At 47.9% G+C, this 20,062-nt stretch overlaps 1 protein-coding gene and 1 non-coding gene across 4 annotated transcripts; both read right to left on the bottom strand.

Moving 5' to 3' along the window:
- Nucleotides 1-626: 626 nt before the first annotated feature.
- FBXO31 (F-box protein 31) lies at nt 627-16,576 on the bottom strand. Of its 3 annotated transcripts, XM_039318627.1 has the most exons (10): nt 16,174-16,522; nt 10,499-10,570; nt 9,119-9,205; nt 7,789-7,865; nt 5,389-5,556; nt 5,156-5,230; nt 4,484-4,593; nt 3,305-3,458; nt 1,934-2,292; nt 627-1,035 (listed from the first exon to the last, which is right to left on the bottom strand). In XM_039318627.1, exons 1-10 carry the CDS (start codon nt 16,520-16,522, stop codon nt 813-815), a joined length of 1,674 nt encoding a protein of 557 aa, XP_039174561.1. In that variant the 3' UTR covers nt 627-812. The 3 variants fall into 3 exon arrangements, with proteins under 3 accessions (XP_039174561.1, XP_039174563.1, XP_039174564.1); XM_039318629.1 differs by lacking the exon at nt 9,119-9,205 and having other exon boundaries at nt 16,174-16,575; XM_039318630.1 differs by lacking the exons at nt 9,119-9,205; nt 10,499-10,570 and having other exon boundaries at nt 16,174-16,576.
- A 1,431-nt stretch (nt 16,577-18,007) lies between these two features.
- TRNAM-CAU lies at nt 18,008-18,080 on the bottom strand. The gene has a single exon. It is a non-coding gene; the product is annotated as a tRNA-Met (tRNA).
- Between the last annotated feature and the right edge of the window lie 1,982 nt (nt 18,081-20,062).

Below are 20,062 nucleotides of genomic sequence, written 5' to 3'. Positions count from 1 at the left end.
TAGGCCTTCAGCTGGGTTTTATAAAACCTTTTTGCTTTAGGTCTCCGCTGCCGTGCAAAAAAAAAAAAGGTTCAATTTCAACTTCTCGCGGGGAAAAAAAAAGATCTCGCAAAGTTGGAATTGATTGATTGAACTTTTTAGTCCCACCCAGTCTGCTGTTACCACTGCAGCCACGCCCACCCAATGGAGCCCACCCACCCAATGGGCCACGCCTACCTGGAGGTACATTAAGTGGGTTTTGGGTTGCAGATTGGGCACTCGGTCTCTAAAAGGGTCGCCATCACTGGCCCAGACCAAAGAGGCTTTTAAAGTCAGAAGAGCCAATTCTGAGCAGAAGCCCAAAACCGCAGAGTCTTCTTGCTTGCTGCGGGGGTGGGGGGTTGGGTGGGGGAGAATCGGCCAAGTGGGGGGGTGGTTGGTTGGTTTCGTGTTCTCCCAAGCCTGCTTTGAGACTATTTCCATTGTCTGTGAGAGGCTAGGAGTGTGTGTGTGTGTGTGTGTGTGTGTGTGTGTGCGCGCGTGTGCGTGTGTGTTTGCACGAACTCGGGCCTCGAACTTCTGAAGAAGGTTGGGAAAAAATGAAGACACGAGGATGCAAGCTGCCCTCCCAATATAATAAAGCTATATTACAAACTATACATCGTATATTGGGAAAGGAACATTAGCGCATGGAGGAGGAGGAGGGGGAGGAGGAGGGGGGTGTACAATTTGATAAAAAGGCCGGATGGACGAGGACACGTGGCCCCTCGCGCCCAGACCCCCATGATAGGGGAAGGGGATCCTTCCTCCCTCAGGTTCCTGGATGGCCACCATCATGAGTTCAGTAACTGAATGTTCTTCAGCATCTCGTCAAAAGCTTCCCGCGACGGCGCCTCGGCGTTCTGGAAGGAGACCTTGATGCGACTGTAGAGGCTGAACGACTGCAGCTCTAACCAGATGAAGCCGAAGCGGTCATCGTCAAACAAGACGAAGACCCCAGGGGTTCGCTCCGGGCTGGTGAAGCCGTGGCCCGCTATGAGGCCAGTCCCGTAGAAGCTACCCGAAGCAGAACGAAAAAAAGACACCGTGAGCATTTCCCAAACACTTCCCAAGAAAGTCCAGTTCTCACATTCAATTCAGATACAAGAAGTAGAGACATTTCCAAGAAAACACAAAGCTGCTTTTTCCAAAAGACAACTGGACTTTGTTTTTTTCCCTTGAAAACGTTTCACTTCTCACCCAAGAAGCTTCTTCGGTTCTGAACTGAACTGAAGAAGCTTCTTGGATGAGAAGTAAAAGGTTTTCAGGGAGAAAAAAATCAAGAAAGCCCAGTTGCCTTTTGAAAAAGGGACAATCGTGGATGACAGAATCTCCACAAATCTTATTATCAAGAAAAATTCATCTGGGCCTCAATTTAACGCAGATCAGCCTTCTGGAGCATCAGCAATGATGGCTCAGTCCAAAGGCCCTCGTTGAGTCGCTTGCCACAACAGCAGTGTTTCTCAACCTTCGCCGGGGAATTCCACACATCTGAAAGTTGGCACAGTTGAGAAACAGTGCACTGCAGCCCTTAGCAGAGAGAGGCGACTGATTTATGTTTTGACCCACCATTTCGAAAGCTGTTTAAATCATTCCTCCCGATTCTGGCCTGCATTATGAAATCAAAATAACAATGCAATCCTGCTGAGTTCTCCAAAGCGGGATTTTGAAGCTTTCCCTCCAGTTTTGACACAGAAAACCAAAATATCGCCAATGGGACTGTAATGACTAATAATAAAAAAAAATCTGCCCCAGGGAGGGACCCAGATAATGTCAACATGACCAGCTCCCAAGAAGGAAACAGTCTCCCGTTTTCATAGATTAGGACTTCTTGGCAGAGGCAGGAATTTAAAGGACTCTCTGAATATCCCAATCAACGTTATCCCTGGGAATCTCCTAAACCTTTTAACATTACCATGCTCTGCAGCTGCGGGGATAATCCTCGTTTCGGGAGGCGATGCCGCCTGGCAGGACAAAGGGGCAGGGGGCAGGGGGGGCGCCGGAGGCGGCTGCTTCTTCTCCAGCTGCCTCTGATCCAGCCCCCTCCTGTTGCTGCTGCTGCTGCTGCTGCTGGCCGCCCTCCGCTTCCAGCCCCATCTCCTCTGGCAGACCTCCGTCCTGCTGCTGCTGCTCCCGTCGCACCTGTTCGCGCACCTCCAGCACGATCCGGGAGAGCTCGCTGAAGTCGCTCAGGTTTTCAATGTCAGGCAGCTGGATGGGGTAGGCCAGGTCAATCTCGACCGTCTGCTGGCCGGCTGGGATGTTGGGATCGCCCTGGAGGTGGTTGAGAAGCAAATGAAAGTGAATCTGCGTTCACAGAAGCAGCTGGGCAGGACTTTGTCCATCTCCTAAGAGTCCCGCTCAGGTAGCTTCCTCCAAGCCCCCGTCTGCTTCTCCCCATCCCTCTTATCTCGAGCCACTAGGCAGGTAGTCCTCAACTTACGCTGGTCACTTAAGGGCTGTTTGAAGTTACAGCCAACCTGCAAAAGGAGACTTTTGCAACCGGGATTCAAAGTCCTGACAGTCAGGTCTTCTCCACACTTATGTGGCCAACTTCAGGCAGTCGACAACATGGCCAAATTATGTCCATTGGCAGTGTCCCAGGGCCACGTGGCTGCATTTTATGACGGGTTTTGCTGGAAACCAGCACTTATTTCTGGTTTTCGTCGAAACTGGGCCTGTAGCAAAGCACTGGTCCGCTTAAGAACTGCTGTGTTTCCTTTACGGCTATCGTGTTTGCTTGATGACCATAGCAAAAAAATTACATAATCTTATAATAAAAGTAGCATTTGCCTGCATGATTTTGGTTCCCTGGTCAGGTCTGCCTTGAAGGCTGGATATCTGCTGGTCTTAGGCAGGTTGTCAGCTCCCTCCCTCCTGCTCAGGAGAGACTCCCATCCTTCTGGGCCTGGCAGGATTCCAGCACCGTCTCTTTGCACCCGCTGGCTTCCAGCTCAAGAACACCAGCTGGAAAGCAAGGGGGTTACAGGGGCGGGAACCTGCATGCCCAGCCCTCTTGCCAGGGGCTGGGAGGGGGAATTATGAGAAGCTGCCCCTCTTCCTGACTCCACTTCAACAGCTCCCGGCAGCAGATGGGACTTCCTATTTGCACTTTCAGGCTTACAGCTGATTTTTAGTTTTTGTGTTGGTACTGCTATGTCCGGTGTGAGGTATACAGTCTTGGCAATGTTTCTGGGAAGCAGGACGGAAGCAATACTAAAAATAATGAAAACCCATGGAGCAAGCCACAGTCTAAGACTCCAGAGGCCGGACCTTCCGTGCTCACCGTGATTTTGGTTCCCTTGGCCTTTTTCCCATGGAAGCTGAGCATGACAATCTCCAGGCCGTGGCTCCCGTAGGTCCCTTTGAAGAGGCCCGGCTGGATCAGATACTCCAGACTGCGTGGAGGGAGGTAAATGCGTCGGTATGTTAAGCAGTTGCTGGAACAGAAAAAGCAGCCCAGGATGAGCGAAGGAGGACTGGTCAGAACCATTCCCGTTCCCTTATCAATTCATGTATTTATTTTTATCAAATTTAGGTGCTGCCCATCTCACTCAGTGATTCTAAATCAGATATTGTGGTGCGAACTTTCATCATAAGTAAAAGTGTCGCAAATTAAAGTTTTTAGTCCATTACCCAGAGAGGGACACAAACTAAGGTCAGGTCTAATGAAATCCCTGGAAAACTGAAATGTGGTAAACATAATTTCCTGGCTCCCTGCTGTGGGATTTTCCTTTAATCCTGCATGTTTTGCCCTCTCTCCATTTTCCTTGATGTCCGAAACTCTTTTCTTTTCCTGTTTCAGTCCTGGCAAATTGGAAAACAACATTAGGGAATGCTGTTTCAAATGCCAGCTTATTCATAGGCTTGTGGGTTGTTCCAATGGCGGTTAGGCAGACTGCTGTTTAATACTGGTGACTAAAATTTGATGGGAAAATTCTCTTCTGCTGGGCTTAAATCCCCAAGAACCAGAAAGGTTGCATCCTTCAACTTAAGGGTAATTCTCTTTCACCTGCTGTTTTCCAGGTAGGCATATGAGTGGGCAAATAGGGGAGTCGCAGTCCAGGATTTGTAGAGGATATTAAATGGGGGGGGGGCATTAGCTTAGGAGAAGGAGGAGGGAGCTGGGGTAAGGCAAGGGAGGAGAGGAGAGGTCTCCGCTGGGCCCTGCAGAGTTTCTCCAGGGATGTGACGGCTACCTTGTCAAGGGGCCTCTCGGCTCCCCTTTGCATCGCTGGTAAAGTCTGCTCAGGCATTATCAGGAATGCAGAAACCCCCAATATTAGGGGGAGACTAACAAAACCGGAGAGGGGAGGAAGAGGAGAAGGGAGTTCCCCTCGGGACCACAAGACTGCTGGTGCAATGGATTAGCCTGCTAGCACAATTTATTCCTAAATCAGCATCTTGCATCTCTCCCTTGGCTGGGATTGAGGGGAGGAACCAGATCGCCCCCTTCTCCACCTACTCATATTGACTCGTGTAGATGAACTTCATCAAGATGAGCTCCTGCATGTGTTCGTGGAAAATGTCCTCCAGCGTCCGCCCCCATTCTTCTCGGAGCCACGTCCGGAACTCCTGCAAAAATGGCCCCGGGGGGGGGGGGAGAGGATGAGACAGACCGGTTGGATATAGCCCCTTCCGATCCTGTCCGCACTTCCCACTAGGTCCAGCACACAGGGCGGGGTTCAGGAAACCAGCCAGGGATTGGGTGAATAAGTAGCCACCGTCATTCAGAGGTTGGCTTTAGGGCAGTGGTTCTCAACCTGTGGGTTGGGACCCCATTAGGGGTCAAATGACCATTTCACGGGGGTCGCCAAACAACGCAGTCCGCCATTTTTTTCCCCTTTTCCTTAGCTGTGCTACTCCCTTTTCTTCTATTGGCTTTCGAAAGCCAATAGAATAGACTCTCTTGAATAGAGTCTAATTCCATTGGCTTTCAAAAGCCAACAGGAATTGTCCAGGCTGTCTCTGCCCTGCTGAGCCCGCCAAAAGTCCCATTCTGCAAACGGTGCTGCACCAGTTGAGCAGTCCTCGACTTACGACCGGTTGAGTAGTCCTCGACTTACGACCGGTTGGGGGTCGCGGCATTAAAAAGGTTGAGAACCACTGCTTTAGGGGATGCCGAGGCCAAGCTCACCTCTTGTCTCCCTCCTGACATGCGGTGATGATCTGTCTGGTTGCACTTGGTCGAAAACTCGTCCTTCTTTACAATCTATCCGTTTGGGAAAAGGGAGGTTGAAAGTCAGAAGCCCGAAGCCTGGTCTGGCAATGAAGCCCCTGCCTGGACTGGGGGACCTTGGAATAGAGGTCAGGGCGATTGTGCAGTTTTCCTTCCTTCAGTGGGAGAGGGAGAAGGGGAGGGGTCCTCACCTGGATATGCCCACTGTGGGGTCCCTTGTGTCCGTACATGCACTCGACTGTGGCGCTCCGCCTCTCCATTAGGTGAACCCTGAAGAGGGGCTTGAACCGCATGGGGCCATCCACGTGAGGGTCGTGGGGGGTCAGGTACATCCAGCCAATGATGAACAGGCCGTCAACCTGCCAAGGGCAGAATCGGTGTTAATGGTAGGTGAGAAAGACCTTCAGGTGTGGAAGAGATGCTGCCTAGGGAACAATTCAACAGGAGAGGTTGCAGCCTGCAGCTGCATAACAGGCAGAGGAAGAGGCTCAGACAGAAGGGATCTCCCCACACACTTAATTTCTCAAGACTAGAGTGGGAGACTGTCACGTTTCTGTTAATGTAGCCTTACAATAAAGTAGAAGTAGCTCACCTGGTCTGTTTCCTGTCTGGTCTATCTGGAAAGGCTGACAATAGAGGAGAGTCTGCCATTGCTTGCCTTCAGCCTCCTTCCCCCCCCATTGGGATGGTAGCTGTGCCCAAGGCCTGTGTCCTGGCCTAGCTACCACTTCAGCCTTCCTGCTCAGCTCCATTCAGTGCGGTTTCCTTTGTTTCTAATAGCTTTCGTCAGTTCTCGGTGCTCCCTGCAAAATGACTCTCCTTTCCACACACCCCCACCCCCCACCCCACCCCCCAACCTTTTAAGCTCCAGAGTGTGTTTGCGCCGCCAAGAAAATGCCTCCAGCGAGCCTCGAGCTGATGAAATGGAAGGCTCCTGAGGTTGGTATCAGAAATAAAGATGGGGAAAAGGACCCATTCTACAAAATCCATACAGGAAAGCTGCCTTTGATCACTGCAGGAGGAGCGTCTAGCCAACCACTTTTAAGAAAAGACTGGACAGCCACCTGTCTGAAATACTATAGGGTCTCCTGCTTGAGCAGGGGGTTGGACTAGAAGACCTCCAAGGCCTCTTCCAGCTCTATTCTGATTGATTGATTGATTGATTGATTGACTAACTCCAGGCCTGAAAGAAAGCATTCCTATGCCTCCCCCCCCCAAGCCCAGATACCCTCCCTCCCACACAGGGGACACGGCAGGAGAAATTCATACAAGTTATGAACATCCCATGGATGCAGTTCACACAGTATGTTTGCATCTTTCCCTGATTCTACTTTCAGGCTTAAGGCAGCCATCTCTGAGTGACCTATCTGAACGGGGAGGGGGGCCGCTCTGGGCAGCCTGTGAAAGGAAGGGAAAAGAAAATAGATCTAAACCACCAAGAGGTGTTGCCAGGAAAATCGCATGGTATCTATTCTAGGAAGAGTTGATGGACACCTTCTTTAGGGAATTCTACTTACAATCTCTTCCAAGATTCTACATTTCACTCCAGTGGCATCTAAGTTAATTGGCTGAGACCTGGTGCCCGCTTTTTGACCTGATCCAACTGGGGAAGCCCGATATCAACCTTGGAAACTGTAAGAAAATGTTCCTAGCCTGATTGTCAGCATTGATTTAGATGGAGCTTGTCCGAATAACTGGAAATGGTTTTTCCCAGCTGCTTTCCAGTTGCCGTTTATGGGATAAGCTGACTCACATGTTTTATCTTCCATTTCTTTCCCAACCTCCACGCAATCCCTCCCAGTAAAGATGTCCCTTCTCCTCATTCTTCAAACACATCATAAAATCTCTTTCCAGCTGAGGTTAACGTCCTAGAATAAATACCATGCAATTTTCCTGGCAACAATATCCAACAAATTTGCCACAAATTTCTTCCAGGAAGTTTCTCTGATTTTCCAATCTAGCCCTGGATTGATGTCTCTCCTCCAAAGACTAATAGGATCTGGCCCTGCTCAGCTTTTCAAGATCGGCCAAGGTCATCTGGATTAGCGCCTCTCAACCTTGGCGATTTTAAGAGGTGGGGACTTCAACTCCCATCAGGCTGGTGAATTCTGGGAGTTGAAGTCCATGTATTTTAAAACTGCCAAGATTGAGAAACCCTGATTTAAATACTGCCATATCTAGATGAGCTTGTAGGCCTCGACGGATGCCATCAAATTATTGCTCCCTGGAGGCAACCATGTAGATTGTCTCCATGATGATCTATCCTGACTTGGTCCTCAGTTCTTCCAACGGGCAACCCCATCAGCACTGTAACTGAGCATATCCACCCGGTCGGTCTTCTTCTTCTCTTTCGTTCCATCTTTCCCAATATTACAGACTTCTACAGAGAGTGAGCTCTTCACATCATGTGTCTGTAGTAGGATCAGTAGGATGTCCTACCTCAGGCACATCATGCTTAGGCCTTGACCAAACCATAAATTCCTTACAGGACAAGAAAGGAAAAAGTAATATTATACCCAGAGAAAAGCAGAGAAGAAAAGCAGAGTTCATACAGCACAGTGGCTCTATATTTCCGAAGCTTCTGGACCTACCACCACATTCAGGAGACCCCCGTATGGTCCAATGTCTGGTTGCCAGAGACCTAAGATATGCCGGTACCGGTGAAGCACTAGGAGAACAAACGACAAGGACTCAGATAGGAAGGAAAGGAATTCCTCAGTAGCAAAGCTAAGCCCACAGCTTGGGAAGGACAGTAATAGAGCATTCTGCTTACTTTATGGACACATAACGGTCACTAGGCCCTATTCTTGCTCAGGTCTCAAGACAGCTGGCTGGGGAATTCTGGGAGTTAAAGTCCACGCACCTTAAAGGTTCCAAGGTTAGGAAAATCTGTCCTAGAGCAACGGTTTTAGAATTGCGCAGGGCCTCTGATGTTCTCAGTCCCTGAATAAAGCCCAGGGTTTCTTTTTTTTTTTTTAATTGAAAATTTTTAAAAGTTTTTACAAATAACAAAAAAAAAAAACAAGGAAAAAAAAACAACCCTCACCCAACCCCTCCCAAACCACCCCCTCCATCCCCCCCCCCGAGCTTCCCAGAGCTGAATATAGGCTTAATTAAAATTTTAAAAAACCTAAACAAATTTTAACAACTTATAAAATAGTTAATAATAAAATATATATGACATAAGCATTAAAAAGAAAAAATACTTAAAAAGAAAAAAAAGAAAAAAGAGAGAAGAAAAGAGATAGAAAAAAGAAAAAAAGGAAAAAAGAGAAAAAGTACAATCTATAACATATCAAAAATTATATACAAGTTATAAAAAAGCTAAATGATATTTTTTTATATCCAATTTATGTTGTATAAAATTTATCCATTTTTCCCATACAGCAAAAAAATTCTCTTGCGATTGCTCCTTTAAAAAAGCCGAAATCTTTGCCATTTCCGCCAGATAAGAAACTTTAAAAAAACCACTCTTGCAAGGTAGGCAAAGATTCCTTCTTCCAATATTGCCCTACTAACAGCCTTGCGGCTGTAATCAAATATGACCTCCTTAGCATCACAATCAGTAACAATACCTAACAAAAATAATTGCGGAGTAAATTTTACCCTCTTTCTAAAAATTCTTTGAATATTCCACCATATCTTAATCCAAAAAGCTTTTATGTTTTTACACGACCACCAAATATGATAATAAGTGGCGTCCAAACAACCACATCTAACCCCCAAATATTTTAACCACCAAGTCATCTGCAAAAGCTAACCTTAGGTTGCAGCACTGGTGGTGTAACTTTAAGTTGTTCAATAAAAAAAAAAAAAAAAAGCCCAGGGTTTCAATGTTTAACTTTGGCTAATTACATGGTTAGGCAAGCACACTCCATGCGTTCACAGCGCAGAAACCATTGGTCAGTGGAAGGTACATACGGCAGGTGTAAACATCCCTGTACTCCATGTGCTCGTAGTCAGGAAGAATTTTCATAAAACGCCCCGACTTCACTCGCGGGTTTATACCTGAGCAGACACAGCAGGGGACTGTGAAAATGCCGCTCACCTTCTCACGGCCATCGATCACAATGGTGACTTCAAAGTTAGGATCCTGCTGGAGGAGCTGGGCAATTTCTTGGTTCAATGAAACAATTTTTGGCCTACGAACCTTAAAACTTTCTGCCTCCTTCAGGTGAGTTTAGTTACATCAGTGGCCGTGTGCAAAGCGCTTCAGTCTACAACAGTGTTTCTCAACCGTGACAATTTTAAGCAACGCTGGCTGTGGAATTCTGGGAGTTGAAGTCCACATGCCTTAAAATTGTCACGGTTGAGAAACACTGGTCTACAACGATCTGAAGAAATTGCTAAGCTGAATTATCGTTGGGTTTGATCTGAATGGGGAGTTACGGTGTCATTTTATGAGTCAACCAGACACCAGGGCTCATTCAACAAACCGTAATTAAGTAATACTGACACGTATAGAGATAGTCCTTGATTTAAAACAGTTCATTTGGTGACCATTCAAACTTAGCGGCAAGGAAAAAGGTGACATGACCATTTTTTACATTTACGATCATTGCAGCATCCCCATTGTCATGTGATCAAAATTCAGATGCTTGGCAACTGACTCCTATTTATGACGGTTGTGCAGCATCCTGGGGACACGTGATCCCCTTTTGTGGCCTCCTGACAAGCAAAGTCAAGCCAGATTCACTTCAACAACAGTGTTACTAATTTAACAATTGCAGTGATTCACTTAACAACGGTGGCCAGAGAGGTCATAAAATGGGGCAAAATTCACTTAACAACTGTCTTGCTTAGCGATAGAAATTTGGGTTCAATTGTGGTCGTTAAGTCAAGGGATACCTATATTACCATGGGACACCTTTGTCTAAGACAAATGTACGAGTTCCACATAAAAGTTGACTGAGAAGTATCAAATCCAAAGGAATGGAGGAGTAGGGGATGCTTGTTAGGGACCCTTCCACGGGTGCATGTTCGCCCCTCCCCCCAGAGGCTGGAGCGAGTGACAATGATGGGAAAAGTACTAGGGGAAGAACAGCGATCAGCCGCTAAGCCTGCTCAGCATAAACGCTCTTCTCTTCACGGCCAAAAGGCTGATTGTTTTCCATTCAGACATGAGGAGGTGACTCAAGCTATCTAAAATCCTGGCCTCTCGGGAAGAAGACCCCAAGGCAGCGTCATCTGTCTTCCCTGATAAGCCAAATGGGTGACTGTGGACAGGCTGATTCCAGCCATCCACATTTAAGATGTAGTGCAAATTCATTTTCGGAGGCAAACCAGAAGCTTAGGACTTACGCTTGGCATACACATCTTGACAAGATACTCCGGTGATTTCCAACTTCCGTAGGTTCTCGCAGACGCCATATTCTGAAATCCAACGGAGGGACATGTGTCAGAAGGGATTAAGATGTGCTCTCATGCAATGCCTTCTGCTGCCCAGAGCAAGCGCATGACCTGCCTTGTTCCAGGGGAGCCTTGTGAGCCCCGCTTGAAGCCCAAGTAAGTTTTAACCTTGGACCAGCCACATGGACACAGCCTCCGACACAACTGTTGTTCTCAGATGTCCCACTCTGTGCCTCTTCCTGTTTGCCAATCTAGTTTATTTTTCAAGTGGAGGCTACTTTAATGTCCACTTCCATATCAACGAGCCAATCTATGTCTTTGTACAGGCAAAAGATGCTAGCAGCCAACATTGGAAGTCAATTCCTTTTGTTTCTTCCCTTCCCTTTCTTCACATTTTTTTTCTTTTCCCTTTCTCTACTGTTGTCCCTTACCTTTTGCTTTGTACTTTCATATTTTATGTTATAAATGAATAAAACTAATAAAAACGGTTAAAAAAAAGATGTAGCAGCCAACAGGGAAGGACACATCCCTTGGAAGCATCTGGCAGTGAAGGAAACCTCCTCCAATACAAGTTTTTGCACTGCCTGCCAATTTCAAAAGCTTGTCCTAAGAATCCATGATAACAATCAGGAAACACTCTGAATACTTGAAAAGCTGTTATGATAATGGGTGGTACAAGAAAAAAGCACCCTCTGGTACATCTGATCTAATGCAAGGAAGGGAAAGATGAAAGTGGAGGAGGAGGAAGAGATTAAAAATCTCTCTCCTGCTGCAAATCACCAGAGGAATTAATTATTTAAGGTGTTCTAAAACTGGATGCAGATGGAAATACGTAACTTTGAGCCTTTTCCTCTCATTCCACAATCTAGATAGCTTGAAGCTCAGGTCCCAGCAATAAAAAATGAATATTCATAAGGAAAAATATCCAAAGAATTATTGACTATAGCTCTGGAAATTTTTACTAGCTTGAACCAGTGAAGCTTAACTTGCTGTCACTTTTGCAGGAAGTGGAACCAGTAGCAACAATGCAAACTTGAAGGCGCATTGTGTGGAGGAGGAGGAGGATATGGCTGTTAAGAGTAAAGAGATAAACATCCCCAACCAGTAAATAAATGCTGGGGAGGGGACCCATAGCTGTGCAGGCCCCCCTTGTGCTCCTTGTCAATAAAAGTATAAAGCTGTACACATCTGGCAGTCGTTGCTCAAGCCTTTGCTAATGGGAAGATATGAAATATCCCCCCTGCCACAAAGGAAGACCACCCTCACCAGCGCCCAATGAGCATCCCGCTGAAAGAAGCTTGTTTCTTCAGCATTTAACCCCAAATAGAGCCAAGGGGGCAGCCAAAACACCCCTGGGTGAAGAGCATTTTGGCCTAAGGGAAATTCTAAACAGCCGTACTCTTGCCAAATCCTGACCCAGTACTCTGTGCATGCTCTGAGATCACATCCCCATATTTCCGAGGCAGCGTTGGGAGGGGACCAAGCCTTTGCCAACATCCCTGCACAAAGGAGAAAACAATGCTGGGTTGTAGCCTGACACAATACTAGTTGTTTTCCTCACAATGCCCCCAAACTTTCTAAAGGCAACATGATTCTGCACATCAGTTGTTCGTCTCTTGCTGGTTCCCTGTGATGAACTTAAGCCAGGATTCAGATTGGTTGAAAGAACGATTGCTCCCCAGCACTTACTAAAGGCAAAGATCAGGCTGGCTAATGTTTAGAAAGAAAACAAACAAGAGCTAAGGGATTATAAGAGGGTTAATCAAAATAAAAGCAGGAGGGTAATTTGCTAATTCAGTCCATGGAGCAGTCAAGAACATCTATTTATAGCCTTATACAAAACTGAATTGCAACCTCTGTGTCCTCAAAGTCATGTGAGAAAGGATATTTATTACAGAGTTTCATAAGACTAGAGGCAAAAACTGTTGGGGTTGACTATGGTATGGAGATCATAGCAAATAAACCAAGAGATCTGGAGCCAGATGCCAAAATGGAGCCACTCTGACTAGTAGCCAACATGTGTTCGATGAATCCCTCCATGCTAAAGCAGACAGCTCTTTGATAAGTCTTCCTTTCTCGTCATCCAGAGTTACCTAACTATGTTCTTGCAATGTTTCCACAGAGTTAAATATGCTCAGGATCATTTCAACATCCGACAGATGCTGCTGCCCTTAAATACACAGCCACACACCCAAATCGAAAGTCAGTGGTTAAGGTGCTGGACTAGGAGGGTGGCCCAAATTCCAGTCCTCCCTTAAGCACTGAAACTGCTGGTTGACTTTCAACCAGTCTCTCTCTCTGAGCCCTAGGCTAGTGATCCGTGTCACCTGGCCCCTGCCCAGCCAACCTGTCTTCCCTTCTCTTCTCCCCACTTCATTGCAATTTAAACCTGCCACCAGTCCAATTGTTTCATGTGTCCGATGAAGAGAGCTGCAGCTCAGGAAAACTTTTGCCTTTTAATGAGATGTTAGTCGGACCCCTTCTGATTTTTGTGGCTATGCTAGCAAATCTGCCATCGCACACTCAAACATCCTCCAGAAATGGGAAAAGGAAAAAAGAGAAGCACCCGTGGGTCTCAGGATAGGACAGGCTACCCTATCAAGTTGTAGCACCTTGCGAGCCACGAAGCTGAAACCTGTTATATCAGATAAGATAGGCATCCAAAACAGAAGAAAATTATCTAACCATTTGACTCCTTACAGTATTTTGCCTGCTATTTTCTCCAGCAAACACTGGTCTCTGCTTTAGAGAAGCAGGTATTGTACCATATCCGGTGCCTATAGTATAATACAATGAGTTGGTTTCCCAAAGGGATGTATTGCTGTACAGGAAAAAAGTTGCCTCATTTTAAGAAGACGTGATTTAAAAGAGGTGTGCTTTAAAAAGTGTAGTTGAAAAGTTAGAATGTTGGATTAGAACAAAGGGAGGAAGAAAGAAAAAACCGACTCACCAGAACTTCAGACAACAATCTGCCAAAAAGGATTAGACCAGGGGGTCTCCAATCTTGGCAACTTTTAAGACTAGTGGACTTCAACATGCTGGCTGGAGAATTCTGGGAGTTGAAGTCCACAAGTCCAGGAGTTGGACACTCCTGGATTAGATAATCCAATTCCTGGCAACTCAAGAAGATACATCCCAAAAATAGTGTTTTAGGTGTATGTCCAAAACAATTAGACTTAACTGTGGAAAGAAATGTAGGAACTCAGACTGCTCAAGAGATCTGCTAAAGCCTTCAGTAGACCGAGACCATATACAGTATCTTACCTGGTTTTCCTCACAATAACCATCGTGGAGGAAGATGGCGCTTGGCCCAAATCATCTCTGGCAGGAAAAGTTAAAGGGATTTGAAGCTCAATGAAGTCCCGTTAAGAGGCAATTCTGGGTCTCATCCAGTCCAGGAGGATGAGTCAGTGCTATCCACATCCCAAGGCCCCCCCCCCCGAAAGAGGAGAGAGCCAGTGCAGGCATCCCGAGGGCATTGCCAGGCTCTGCCTTGGGCAGACACAGCTGCGCTCAGGCGTCTGCCCCCAACCCCCTCCGTGCCAAGCCCAAAGGCATGACTTCATTGCAGGCAGCAGACGCAGCAGCTACCGGGAGAGCAGGGCCAGGGACGGGCTGCATTAAGGGCCCCCAGGGCAACGGTCTATCTGCAGTGCTGAAGAGAAAGAGGACGTGGGCAGGATACGGCTGGGGAGTGATGAGCAGGACAGGGGCTGCGAAAGGAAAGGGTTTTCCCCCAAATCTGGCTTGGGAGCTCTGCTTTGGCCGCGCATTATCCTCCCATGCCTCGTGTTAAACCTAAGCAGGGCTACAAGGAATGGCTCAAATCTACAAACTAGTTGAACTGTTTTAACAGGTGCACACTACGCTGTAGATTTACACAACGGCAGTCCTTGAAAGATGCGATTAAGCTTCAGATTGGGCTACGTAAGACTACCAAAGCGAGGAACAACAATAACAGGTATCATGATTTAAAACAAACAAAAAAATATTGGCTGAGTTCACACCACACAGTTAACCACTTAGACCTAGCCAGATTAGTTTTAGCTTTTTTGTGTGTGTGTAGCTTTGCACACTGGGAAAAAAATATGACTGTTTCCGATTCAATTAGGTGAATCCCTAAAGTGGATTCAGTCAATAATTAGATTCAAGATACTGCGCGAACTAGTTACTACAAGTAAGTATGGAGTTATTTTTGAGTTTAGGTCAGAGGTCGGATTATTCTTGGCAACTGGCTTATAATCACACAGCTATTTCGACCGGTTACTAACTGGCTGAAAACTCAGACTTCTCCGTTTACTTCCTAGAAGTTATCCAAATCAGCCCTATGGCTGTGAAAGGGACTTTACCAAGCTATTCTAGGTCTGCCTCTCACTGAAATTCATCTGCTCCATTTTTGTTCCTTTGCAACCTCTCTCCTCGGGTTGGGAGGCTGTCCACACCCTTCTTTGCAAGCCTTCTAGGGAACAGAATCTTCTATGTGACTGTACCATTGCCTGGAAACAATTTCAAAAGCAAAGGAAAACAAAGTGGTAGACACTTCAAGAGGCTCAAGGGATAAATCTGCCCTGTGCATGGAGGATCTGCAGGATCTTCCCTGATCATTCCTGACTTATTCTCCTCTAAGAATCCCCTCTTTTTTCTTTTCTCCCTTGCCATATGCTAAATAAATAAATCTTTTCTCCCAAGTGTGTACCAGAACATGCTCTGGTCTTTTAAGAAGAGATTGGACAGCTACTTCTCTGAAATGGTATAGTCTCCTGCTTTAGTAAGAGCTGGAAGACCTCCAAGGTCCCTTCCAAGGGTAATGATGATGATGATGGTCTTAAGGAGAGGCAAATCTTGGTGCTTCTCTCCCTGGTTTTTTTTTTTTTTTTTTTTGCCTTAAGTCTTGGAGCTCTCCCCTAAGACAGCTATAAACCTGCACCTCTAGTAAGTGCAGGAAATCAGCGCACCTGTCGGCTGTCACTTCTCCAGCTTCCTGATATACGTTTGCCAGTCTCTGCTTGTCAAGAGTCAATAGAAAAAGCAAAAGTTGTGGCTTCTGAGGACAGAGGTTTAGTTGCAATTGCCTTGAAGTTACCCGTATATTTTAAGGACAGCGTGAAATGCCACTTTGTGGGCCATACGTTGCCTTTGCCGCTTGGGATACAACCCCCAGGTAAAAGGGCCTTTTGCACAGTTGTTGGTCGGTGGGAATCTCTGTTCCTTCTGCTGCAGGAACTAAAAGCTCCAATGCCAGGGGGAAATGCCAGAGTCGCCTCGCGGAGCACGGCAGATAGAGATAGATAGATAGATAGATAGATAGATAGATAGATAGATAGATAGATAGATAGATAGATAGATAGATAGACAGACAGAGGCAGAGATCATACATAGATTACAGATGATAGATGGATAGAGATTATAAATAGAGTATAAACAGAGATAGACATATAGATGTAAATAGACAGATAGATAACAAAAAATAAAATAAAAATAAAACACAGGGACCCTCTTAAGCGCCGGTCCGGGGTCTGCAAGCGATGCCTCCCAGCCAGTCCCTCTCCCGGCCGCCCCTTTGAGGGGGGTCCTTTCCTCCAGGGGCCCCCGAGCCTCCCCCCTCCACCTCCCTGGGCCGGCCTCACCTTCCCGGCAGCGCCGGCGCCAGATGGTGTCGGTGCGGAGGATGCGTCGGAAGGCGCTGCAGACGAGCGCCAGGCTGGGCAGGTCCGTGCCGGGCAGCGAGCCGAAGATTTGCACCAGCAGCTCCGGCGGCAGCTCCAGCAGCGAGAGCGGCGCTCGGACGGCCGCCCCGCCGCGCCCCGCCGCCTCCTCGCTCCCCGCCGCCGCCGCCGCCGCCCCCTGGCCTTGGCTGCCCTCCTCGGGGTCGGTGTCCGGCTCGCTGCTGTCGCCGGCCGCCCCCTTGCGCTGCGAGCCCCGCCGCCGGCAGCCCCGCGCCGGGCCCACCCCGCACAGCCGCGCGCACACCGCCATGACCGCCGCCGACTCCGCTCGGCCCGGGCCCGCCGCCGCTCCCGCACACCGGGATGCGGCAGCGCGGCCAATCGGTGCCCGCCGTTCCGGGAGGCCCCGCCCCCGCGCGCCCGAGGCCGCGGCCCGCCACCAATCGCAGCGCGGCTCCGTGTTGCGCCGCTATTCCCGCGGGGGGAGGGGGGAGTCTGGTGCTCTCCCAGCTGGGAGGCTCTCGCGCAGCCGTCGCCCGAGCCAGCAGGGAGCCCCGCCGGGGGTAGCGTGGAGGGGGGCTGGTGGGGGGGGGGAGGAGGCGGACTGCGGGGTCCTTGGTGGCTCTCTGAGCTGGGTTATGCGCAGACGTTTCGTGAACCAATATAGGTAACATCCCCAGCGCTAGAAGGGTTGCAGGGAGGAGGAGGAGGACGAGGGGGGGGAGGTCCGTGGGATCCTTGGTGCCCTCTGAGCTGGGTTGTCGTCTTGCAGACGTTTCACGACCCAACTAGGTAACATCATCAGTGTTAGTAAGGAATGGGGTTTGCAGAAAGGAGAGGAAGGAAGGAAGGAAGGAAGGAAGGAAGGAAGGAAGGAAGGAAGGAAGGAAGGAAGGAAGGAAGGAAGAGCAGGAGGAGGAAAGGAGAGAGGGAGGAGGGGGAGGTCCGTGGGGTCCTTGGTGTCCTCTGAGCTGGGTTGTCTTCTTGCAGACGTTTCACGACCCAACTAGGTAACATCATCAGTGTTAGTAAGGAATGGGGTTTGCAGGAAGGAAGGAAGGAAGGAAGGAAGGAAGGAAGGAAGGAAGGAAGGAAGGAAGGAAGGAAGGAAGGAAGGAAGGAGAAAGAGCAGGAGGAGGAAAGGAGAGAGGGAGGAGGGGGAGGTCCGTGGGGTCCTTGGTGCCCTCTGAGCTGGGTTGTCTTCTTGCAGACGTTTCACGACCCAACTAGGTAACATCATCAGTGCTACTAAGGGCTGGGGTTTGCTGTCAATTTATATTCTGGTGGCTTGCCTGTCTGCAAGAAAAGAAGCAGACTCAAGAGATTACCAAGGACCCCATAGTCCTCCTCCTCCTTGCAAACCCAACTCCCTTGTAGCACTGATGATGTTACCTAGACGTTCGTGAAACGTCTGCAAGAAAACCACCAGGCTCAGAGAGCCCCAGGGACCCCTCATTCCAGCTGCGAGCTACAAAGATTCTCCTTTCTTGCTGCTTTTCTCCTGCCCACTTAGCCCGGTAGCCACGCTCACCGGGAGCCCCGCCTCCAGTCCCGGGGGGGCACGCGAGGGGCGCCCTTCTCCCCTCGGGCCGTCCTGCCCGCGGGGGGAGGCGGTCCCGCTGCCCTTTCCCTTGCCGGGCCTTGAACCTGAGTTTGGGGCAGCCGTTGTTCCGCAAAAACTCCTGGGCACGCGGGAAGGGTCTTCCGCTGGGGAGTTGCAAAGCCCCCAGCCCCCCCGCCGCCGCCCACCGGCTTTGCAAGGGGAGGGAAAATAAAATAATAAAAAACCTTGGCGTGCCCCGTGTGAGGCTCGAACTCACGACCTTCAGATTATGAGACTGACGCGCTGCCTACTGCGCCAACGAGGCTCCTGGTGAAAGACTCGCTCTGGAGCCCCCTTGAGGCCGAGCCTGCCCTTTCCTTTTGGGGGGGGGGAGACTGACTGGAACGGTCCTGGAGCCCTCCAGCGCTGCTCCGCGCGACCCCGTTTCTCCGGTAGTCCGAGGAAAAAAGTGCAGACCAAGTCTGGCCGCTGGAAAGCAACGGGGGGGCTGCACCAAAACCGGCATGGAATCGTTTGGGGGAGAAAAAAACTCACTTTCACTCATAAAAATTGCATTATTAAAATTGCATTATTATTAAAAAATTGCCTCCGTGCAAGGGGTCTTCCACCGCGTGTCGGTGCCCACAGGCGTCCCCCAGGGCTTGTTTTTAATGTCCCAGAGATGTTGGTCTCGTTTTTAACCAATATTTTGTATTCTGAAAAATAATTTCCCTGGAACCATGCCTTACTCATTTAGAAAGGCAGCCTACTATGCTGAATAACGTTCCAGTGGGGCACAGAACTATTGCCAGGTTCGGTCCTGTGCTGTGGGTTCATAGCAGGTGGATCAAAACTGCGACCGTCGTAAACACGAATCAGTTGCCAAGCCTCTAATTCTGATCACGTGACCACAGGGATGCTGCAAACAGTTATTAAGTGTGAAAAATAGCCATAAGTCGCTTTTTTTCAGTGCCGTTTTAACTGTCACTAAATGAACTGTTGTAAATCAAGGACAATACAACTTTTCAGCAAAGAAAGCAATTGCAGCAATTAAAGTCTGACCAGAATTACTGAACATAAATATAGAATCCGATGCATGTTTAATCAGGAGTAAGTTCTTTTGTCTTTGCCCATATTCAGTGCGGTTTTCACTGACAATGGCCAACTTTGCAATTCCGAGCACTTTTGCTTTGGGATTAAATTCCACTAACTCAACAGGATTTATTTCCAAGGAGTCATAAACGTGGCTTGTTGACAGGTTGAATCAAGGGGGTCCTTGGTGCTCTCTGAGTTTGCTTGTTTTCTTGCAGATGTTTCTTTAACCAACTCGGTATCATCATCAGTGCTGGTGATCTTAGCGCTGACTAGCACTGATGATGTTACCTAGTCTGGGTAATGAAACGTCTGCAAGAAAACAAACAAGCTCAGAGAGCACCAAGGTTCCCGCCTGTCAACCCTCAGCTACAAATATTCTCCTTTAGTCGCACAGGTTGAATCTCATGACGTCGCGCACAAGGCAGGCAGCCAAGGAGCTGACTCATCATTGCTCATCATTGCTCTGGCTCAATGCATTTTAAAAAATCAATCATCATTAAAAATTCACCACACCCTGTCACATTACTGCCACCAAGAAAGAGCCATCGCTATCGGCTTAAAGCATCTGCAATACAGGACTCTGAATGCTTCAGGTTTAACCACAATTAAACCCGAGATATCACAATCAAAACCTGGCTTGCTGTTTTACCTAAATGCTTTGGTCTTCAGGGATGGTCCAAAATATTGTGTGGGGGTCAAATAGTTCCTCCTTGCCTCGCACACACACCCTAGAAAGAAACGTACACCAAACCAGTCAAGTGATTTTAGGATGCAAAGCATAAAATGCTACAATCTTTTTTGCTGGGAAATTCAGCCATGGGGTGGGCTGTGGGCTCTCAACCCTCAAAGGTGAAACTTGGTGGAATTTAACGCTAACATCACAGACGCTTTCCATATTCTCTTTGGAAATCCAGCATCTTCTATCCTAAATTATACTAACGATCCTTAAAAGCATATTTTCCAATGCTTCACACCTTAATTATTCTTAAACCAGGCTTTCAAATAGTTACTTCAATTAACTTATTTAAAACATTTCTATAACTGCCCATCTTATAACCATTGCTGGACAGCTCCCAATGAAATCTTTCTGAAATTCACACGTCCGTTTCGAACATCTAAAATGTGCCTTTTAGCCCTAATAGAGAAAGAAATTGAGTTTATAAAGCGCATTTGATATGTAATTGTAGATTATCCAATAGGATCAAAATGTTA

This window comes from Crotalus tigris, unplaced genomic scaffold, assembly GCF_016545835.1.
Source record: "Crotalus tigris isolate CLP2741 ecotype Arizona unplaced genomic scaffold, ASM1654583v1 scf7180000021447.437961, whole genome shotgun sequence".
NCBI classification, from domain to species: Eukaryota; Metazoa; Chordata; class Lepidosauria; order Squamata; family Viperidae; genus Crotalus; species Crotalus tigris.
Note: the sequence above shows the minus strand (reverse complement) of the source record. Positions and strands in the feature narration are given on the sequence as shown.

Excerpts from the sequence above, each read along its gene's own strand:
- FBXO31 (XM_039318627.1), bottom strand. The coding sequence starts at position 16,522 with ATGGCGGTGTGCGCGCGGCTGTGCGGGGTGGGCCCGGCGCGGGGCTGC. Across the intron at positions 9,206-10,498 it reads TCAAGATGTGTATGCCAAGC|GTATAAACCCGCGAGTGAAG; the intron begins GTAAGTCCTAAG and ends GTGTCTGCTCAG. Across the intron at positions 1,036-1,933 it reads CCCCGCAGCTGCAGAGCATG|CTTCTACGGGACTGGCCTCA; the intron begins GTAATGTTAAAA and ends TGCTTCGGGTAG.